The following is a 7,513-nucleotide window of genomic DNA, read 5'->3' as shown; positions in this document are numbered from 1 at the left end:
AAAAAAATTGGGTTAACTAGCTTAATAAAACCTTTGCCCACACGGTTACAATGGATGGAGTAGATGCGATATATTGCACAAAAGAAAGCTTATACTTCTTCGACTCCCGAACTCCACCATTAAAGTTATTCACTTACCCAAACAAATTTAAGATGTTTTCAGCATCAGCCTTAACAAAGAATCAATCCTCCTTGGAGTACAAATTTTCGCTACATCAAAATATTTTCCTCACCAAGACAAAGTTGTCGATATTTACATAAGGGGAGGTAGTTCAATGACAACGTACATGCTTCCAGGATCCCCACAACACTTACAGTTAGATACAAGAATCATGCAAGTTTGATTAAATGGCCAAAGAGTATTAGTTTTAAACCAGATGGACGTCTTCGTTTTCAATCACTACAACTTAGATTACACTAGCGTAATAAGGGACTTTCTACTGCCCCCAATTCGATACACGCATAATATCGACACTTCATAGTTGGTTGACTCGTTCTTCCACCCAATCAGCGACAAAATAATAATTTCCTCATCAAGCAATGTTCTCTCCATTTTAAACTAAAATTTAAATAAAATTAATAACTCTTTATCTCAGTAAACTATCTAATTAATAATTAATATATTATCATACAAATTAACCCAAAATGAAATATCTACATTGAAACCTGATAACAAAATTCATATAAAAAGAAGTAAAATGATATCAGCTTTTGTTATGTTTTACTATAACAATGTTTCATATATTCTATAATTAATCACTCAGTAGTGGCAAAACTATTACGCACCCAATTTCGTAAATAACTCAATACATCAATCCGAAATTTACTATATTGCCCTCTTATGTACAATAATGTGCGCATTTATTTACAATATTGTCCTTACATTTCATTGTCACCTAAAGAAATCTTTCTCATTTAGTTCACATTACTAGTTACAAAATGTCAAAATGTTAAATATACATGTTTATATATATATATATTGTTTAGAATTATCATATTTTGACACTTGGAATAATAATGGGACCCACATGGTGGACTTAGTCCTGTGAGGACTGCAGAAATCATAATGATATTTATAATATTTAAATTTATATTAATATAATTATTAAATATCTAGCTTTGTAGTAAATATTATTATAATATTTGAATTTATATTAATATAATTATTAAAAATTTATTTTTAATGTATATTCAGCTAAATATTTGTAGTATTTTATTAAAGCTAACAAAAAAACCAATAAAAATAGTTAAATACACATTTTTTTTATAAATAAAATAGATTTTTTTTATATTTTTACGTTCATTAATTTGTTTTTTCAATTTTACTAACTTAAATTTAAAAAAATACGATTATAAAGTTTCATACAAAAAAAAAGTTTAAAAAAAAAACAACTAGAATACAACTCAACAATATTTCACAACATCAACCCAAAATAAATTAAAAAGAACTTGAAAACAACACAAACAACAATATATATCAATAAAAAACTAAAAAAACAACACAAATAAAAAAAAAACAAAAATGTAAAAATTTACCAGAAATAATAAAAATAAGAATTTTTTTATTTGAATGTAAAATAGTAATTTTTTTTTGTAAATTCCTCAAAATTAACCTGTGTAGACCCAACAAATAAGACACCTGTCTAATTTCTATTCGCTGAAAAAACAGCCCCACCGACTAAAGCAACATTTTGAAGGAATCTCATGAAATCAATAAAATTTGAATTAAAGAGTAACTGCTACTAAACTGCACGTCGGACGGAGAGCTTCAGGCGAGAACCTAGACGTTGGGAGGAGGGTTTTGGGCGTGGATTTCCTCTAACCTTCTTCTGCTTCTTAAGTAAACGGCTTCAAATTTGAGCGATTTTTGTTTTAATGATTCAAATCTGGGTTCAGATCTCCATTTTTGTTCTTGGCTTTAGATCGGTGGGTTTGTATTTAGATTTTGTTTGAGAGTTCTGATGCTAAATTGATTTGGGATATGGATTTTGGAATTGTCTAAGTGTATCTCCATTTTTGTTCTTCGCAGCTCAGCACGAGCATTTGAAAACACGCTTTTCCCGCTTCTTCTCTTCACTGCCCCTCCCATGGAGGCATCCAAGGTACTATTATTCTCTTTCTTTCTTTTCTCGCCAGCCATACGGGCTGAATAACTTTCCAAGGTGTCAAAATTGCTTTAATTCTTCTTCTTCTTAGGGCTTTTCTGCCTTTTCTACAATATTATAATTAATCGAATTGGTCATTTTGATTCACACTTTGGTTTGCAATTCAATGTTCTTTTCTTTTTTGGTGTGGGTTCTAGATGGAGGCTCTCTACTCCAAGCTTTACGATAAGTACAATAAAATGAAGGTATGCGACTTAATTTCCTATTAGATTTAGCATTTACAATATTATTGTTCTCCGTCAAGATTTTGCCTTTGACTTGGTCCTTACAAGTTCTACTATTCTACTGAAGGATATTTTACGTTTTTATATCCTGCATTCAATATATTGATAAGCTTGATCACTGGTGTATACAATTTCTTAATTTAAACAAAATTCTAAACGGGCTATAATTATTTACAATAGGAGGTGGAAATTTAGTAGAAAGTTATTAATCTATTGCTTATCCACCTGAGTTTTGTCTCGTGATCATTTTTTCCCAAGCTTTTGGCCCCTGTTTCTCACTTATTTTTTTAGGGAAAGTAAGCAAGAAAAATATAGTGGGATTTTCTTTTGTTTGGATTTTTTAAAAGTAATAATAATAACAATAATAATAAAAAGGGAAAAAAAAAGGTTGAGAATAATTTAACTTAATATAAGTTTCGGGGGCTTAGAATTATCACGAAAAGTAAGGAACGATAGAAGTTAAAAAACAGGTTATGTAAGAAGTTGAGAAAGTGTTTCTTCCTATTTTCCCCTTTGTAATTTACCTCATTATTTTTTTTCTACATAAAAATCCTTGATCGAAAGATAACCTTAATTTTAAAAGATGATTATATCTAAATTACAAAGTGCAATAATGCATCTTTCAATTACTTCCCATTGTTCAATCTATTTTTTTTACATGTTTGTGTTGCATATGAAAGGTGTACACGCGATTTTCAATTTTACTATTATTGAAATTAGCAATCCAAGTTGGCTCATAACAATAATAATAATAATAATAATAGAGCATATAAATGAGTGAATTTTACAAGTACGACGGTTCCAAACTTATGGAATGAAAATCAAATGGTGCTCACAAGAAAATTTACTAGTTTCCCAAACTGTGGGATGATCCACAATGTACCTGTGTTGAGGGCAAAATGATAAGTTTAATTTTCATTCGTGTTATGTGTAATGCTTAATGAATCTATGAGTCATATGAAACACTTAGGAAATGTTGGCATTGCTTGTTCTTTAATGGAGTTTTTTTAAAAGTGATAATTTTTGGTTAATAGTTGGTAAACTACATTCAGAAGAGAGTTCACTTATTTTCTTATAACTTCAGGGATTGATTTTCAAATTTAAATATTTGAGAACAATACTAAAAGTTTCAGAAGTACTTTGTACAAGTTGCTATTTTCATAGCGAATGATAGCCTACCAAAAATGTGTAAACTTTCTATGAAACTGAAACTTGGTTTTTTGGTTCTTTCCAGACAAAGAAATTTACTGAATTGGATGAGCTCAATAGAGATCAAGAAGTAAAATTTGTGAATTATGTATCTGGTATGTACTATATTTTCCCTCGACTTGTAATCATGCAATGATTATTTAGTTCTTCAGATCTTTCAGAATATAAAAGGTCCTTGTGGAAAGCAAAGGTTTATTCCTAAAGTTATGTTCACTTAATCATGCTTGCAGCAGTGTCTCTTTCCTTGAAATATTACTGGATTAATCTTGAGCTTGCTATCAGAAAAGTGAAATAATTACAGGCTTGAATTTGATCTAGAATCTTTCATGACCTCTAGCCAACAAATTAGCTAGAATTTGATTAATTTTACCTCCCACTGTCGCAGCTTTTGGATGACCTGATTTCTTCAATTATTCATTAGATGAGCAAATAATCTTTTGAATTATTTTTGTAAAGTTCTGAAAGATGCAGAGGCCAGTAAATGATTTGATAGGTATTTCTGTTGATCTTGATGGGTTTGTACATGGAGATTGATGATTTTGTTGTTAATTCATGTTATAGTTTAGTGTTGAGTTTATTTCACTGTTTCAACATAAACATTCATCGTTGATTTATAAAGCTTCTTTATGAGGATTTATGTTTTTTAGTTTTAATTTTTCAGCTACAGAGGAGTTAGTTGAACACTTGAGAAATGAAAATGAGAGATTGCAATCTCGAGTTGATGAACTGAGAAGTGAAGTTGCTTCTGTTAGGCATGCAATCGTAAATTCATTTGTTTTCCCTTTTGTCTTCCCCTTTGATGGGATTTAATTCAATCATTACTTGATGCATTTTAAGTGTGGTCTCTTGAACAATGTGTTGCATTGATTACAGGGTTTCCAAGGATGAACAATGTGCTGAGTATCAGAAACTCTGGATGGAAGAGGGCCAGAAGAGTAAGTCTTTCTGGGTATTTAAATTAGTGGTGCTTAATATTTCTTGTAATTCCACATCCTTCAGAATTTCAGTCAAATCTCAGATTATAGTGCCCTGAAGTGCATTTATTTATGATAAAGAAAGCCACTCAGATTTGAAGAAATTGTGTCTGCACCTTTGGTTATAATATCTTATTCATAAAGAAAAATCTATTTATGGGACAAAATGTTTGAGTCTAGTATCTTTATTATTAGTTCTGCGGGGGCTGATTAATTTCTCTGTGGTTCATTTTTTTCATTATATTTACGTGACAGTTGTAAATTTATGCTGGCAGTCCAAACTTTGATCTCTGCTCTTCCAAAAATAATATTTCACTTTCACTTGTTCAGTAAATTTTAAATGTGAATGAACTTGCTAGGTATATTTTTTTCCTGCCAGGATTTTGCTGAAAATATTTGGATTCATGAAAGTATGTGTGCATCTATATGACACATAATGTTCGTGCATCATATTTAAAATTGAGACAACTCTTTTCTTATACACAATTTGTAAACAGTTAAACTTCAGTTTGTTTTCCCTTGGACTTATCTGGGAGAACCTTTTATCTCTAATTATAAATTGCTAGAAAAGTGTATTCTAGTTTCTCCTTTACCAAGGACACATAATTCTCTTCCTTTGTTGTGCAACCTTTAAATTGGCATATGTTATAATTGTCATATTCCATTCAATTGTTGTCTTTGACAACATCTACTTACCATAGTGGCACAGAAAGAAGGTTGTGATTGTTTCACACGGGAAGCCATGTATATTAATTTTTGATACTTCTTTAATGTGGTCTTAAATTTATGGCAGATAAAGTGTTTTCTGAAGAAATTGTGAGGCTGCAAAAGCTGCAACATGAGAGTACTTTTGGCAGTAAAGAGGACAGAAATCACAGGCAACCGAGTACACCAGGAAGCACTCAAATCACATTAAGAGAATTATATGACAGCTCAAACAGACGAGTGACAAGGAGTAGTAAACGCAGGAGGTATTCTGGGACTGAAACAGGAGCAGCCGCTCCTCATGGCAGTGGTCAAGATGATGCCATTGAAAGGGAATCAACAAAGGACTTGCATACAGAAACTTTGCCTAGTGGGGCTCTTGAGAATGTTCAGCAAGCTTATCTGGTAATCTTTTTTATTTTACCAAATATTTGATATATTTTTTTCTTTCTTATTCTAATCTTAGACAAACTTTCAGCCGGAATGTTGTAGAAGACTAATTGATAAATCAGGTATGTGCCTGATCTAAAGTTTATTCTAAAATGACCGGCTTAGTACATTCTAGGCTTTTTTTTTTCATATATTCTTTACGTTTTCCAGGTGGTGATGTAAACGTTGAAGATGCTTCTAACTGCCTGTTTCAAGCCCTTATTGAGTTTTTGGTGGGCATGAAGTTCTCTGTTAGTCAAAGTGAAGGAATATGCGTATCAGCAGAGCATCAATCAAGCGGTAACTGTTAAAATATCTAAGAAATGTTTTACATTCTTTACAAATTGGCTTTCTTATCTTACCTTTGCACTCACATTTCTTCTGATTATGTATTTGCCTACTTCATAAGTTCATTTATTGCTTGCTACTAATGTATAACACAAATTTTGTAGCAACCGTTGTGGGTCTGTTGGCTACTTATCTTTGCATGACAGAGCAAATTCCTTCCTGTCATACCATAACCTGTTTTAATTAACATCATTTATGGTTTCAATTGTTTAGTCTCATGCTTGTTCGAACACGATTTGACAATCAAGCGTTTTTCCTTTAGAATTTCACCTATCATCTCTTGGCATAGTAGTGCTTTAGCACTTCATTAATTAATGGTTATGGCTTTAATAGGTTACACGTTTAGCTTGACATGGGTCAACAAGGCAGATGGAAATGAAGTAGAATTGCAATACAATGTCTTATCCTTGGGGACATTGGAGAGAGTAGCCCCACAGTGGATGAAGGAGGTCATTAGGTTCAGTACAAGCATGTGCCCGATCTTCTTCGGGAGGGTATCTCGTGTTGTGAAGCTGTTTTCTTAGCTGCGATATTGTTATTATTGCTATTATTAATACTTTCATACTTACTGAGGTATATGGTTTATTGCTGAGAACGTGACAAATCTTTTTGAGTGAATCTTTGTCAATCAAAATATGCTGTAGTTCCTTGACTACTACTTGACGAGACAAACCACCCCCCCGCCCCCACACACACAAAAAAAAAAGGCGGTCAAGTATTTATAACTATTTGTTATGATTATTTTTTTCGAAGGTGCGTGGTGGATCTTAATTGAAAAGATTAAATGTCATAATTGGTTAATTTTTAATTAAATACTAATTTGTTTGTCACTTGTATGAGTTGTAATTATTTGGATTCAAGGATCTTATTAATAGGTGATTCTTTACTTTGATTCCAAGTATCAATAATATAAATATATGATCATCTCTTAAAATACATTTTTTTTTTCAATTTTTCTCACTAACATGTGTGTATTAATTATGAGTTAAAATTATTTAAATTGTAAATTTTTTCTTTATAAGAATATTCAAATTATCTTTACCTTTTGTTAACCTAAATTCTTCAATAATATTTGTATTTATTTATGTTGATCATATATAGCTTTATATGTTGAAAGTTCATTTTTGTAATATATTTTTTGTGACGTGCATGATAATTAATAGCTTATATGTAAATATTTTCTCTAATACTATACAAGCTGAAAAACTCCTTTCTTTCATTATTTTTGTTGAAATTATATAATTGGAAAATTATTAGGTTGTGATTAATTTTACTGTCTTTTTTAAATTTTATTTCTCATTATCAAGTCAATCTACAATAGTAGGTAACTTTTGAAATATTTATACAATTTATTTTTACATAAAAAAATACTTTCCATAAATATTCTGTACTTGTGTATAGAGATAAAAAATAAGGTTTATCTCTGTATTTTTTTCCATTATTTGTTTGGACTTTGTATT

At 30.8% G+C, this 7,513-nt stretch overlaps 1 protein-coding gene across 2 annotated transcripts; it reads left to right on the top strand.

The window, feature by feature from the left end:
* The first annotated feature begins 1,719 nt into the window (after positions 1-1,719).
* LOC133788690 (uncharacterized) lies at positions 1,720-6,885 on the top strand. Of its 2 annotated transcripts, none has more exons than XM_062226247.1 (10): positions 1,720-1,925; positions 2,029-2,101; positions 2,302-2,349; positions 3,623-3,692; positions 4,259-4,349; positions 4,471-4,532; positions 5,365-5,681; positions 5,755-5,788; positions 5,877-6,005; positions 6,387-6,885. In XM_062226247.1, exons 2-10 carry the CDS (start codon positions 2,087-2,089, stop codon positions 6,575-6,577), a joined length of 957 nt encoding a protein of 318 aa, XP_062082231.1. In that variant the 5' UTR covers positions 1,720-1,925; positions 2,029-2,086; the 3' UTR covers positions 6,578-6,885. The 2 variants fall into 2 exon arrangements, with proteins under 2 accessions (XP_062082231.1, XP_062082232.1); XM_062226248.1 differs by having other exon boundaries at positions 1,720-1,929.
* Positions 6,886-7,513: the final 628 nt, after the last annotated feature.

This window comes from Humulus lupulus, chromosome 7 (genome assembly GCF_963169125.1).
Source record: "Humulus lupulus chromosome 7, drHumLupu1.1, whole genome shotgun sequence".
In the NCBI taxonomy this organism is placed as follows: Eukaryota; Viridiplantae; Streptophyta; class Magnoliopsida; order Rosales; family Cannabaceae; genus Humulus; species Humulus lupulus.
This window is presented reverse-complemented; position numbering and strand designations above follow the sequence as displayed.

Coding starts and splice junctions, on each gene's coding strand:
- LOC133788690 (XM_062226247.1), top strand. Junction 2,350..3,622: donor ATAAGTACAATAAAATGAAG/GTATGCGACTTA, acceptor GGTTCTTTCCAG/ACAAAGAAATTTACTGAATT. Junction 3,693..4,258: donor ATTTGTGAATTATGTATCTG/GTATGTACTATA, acceptor TTAATTTTTCAG/CTACAGAGGAGTTAGTTGAA.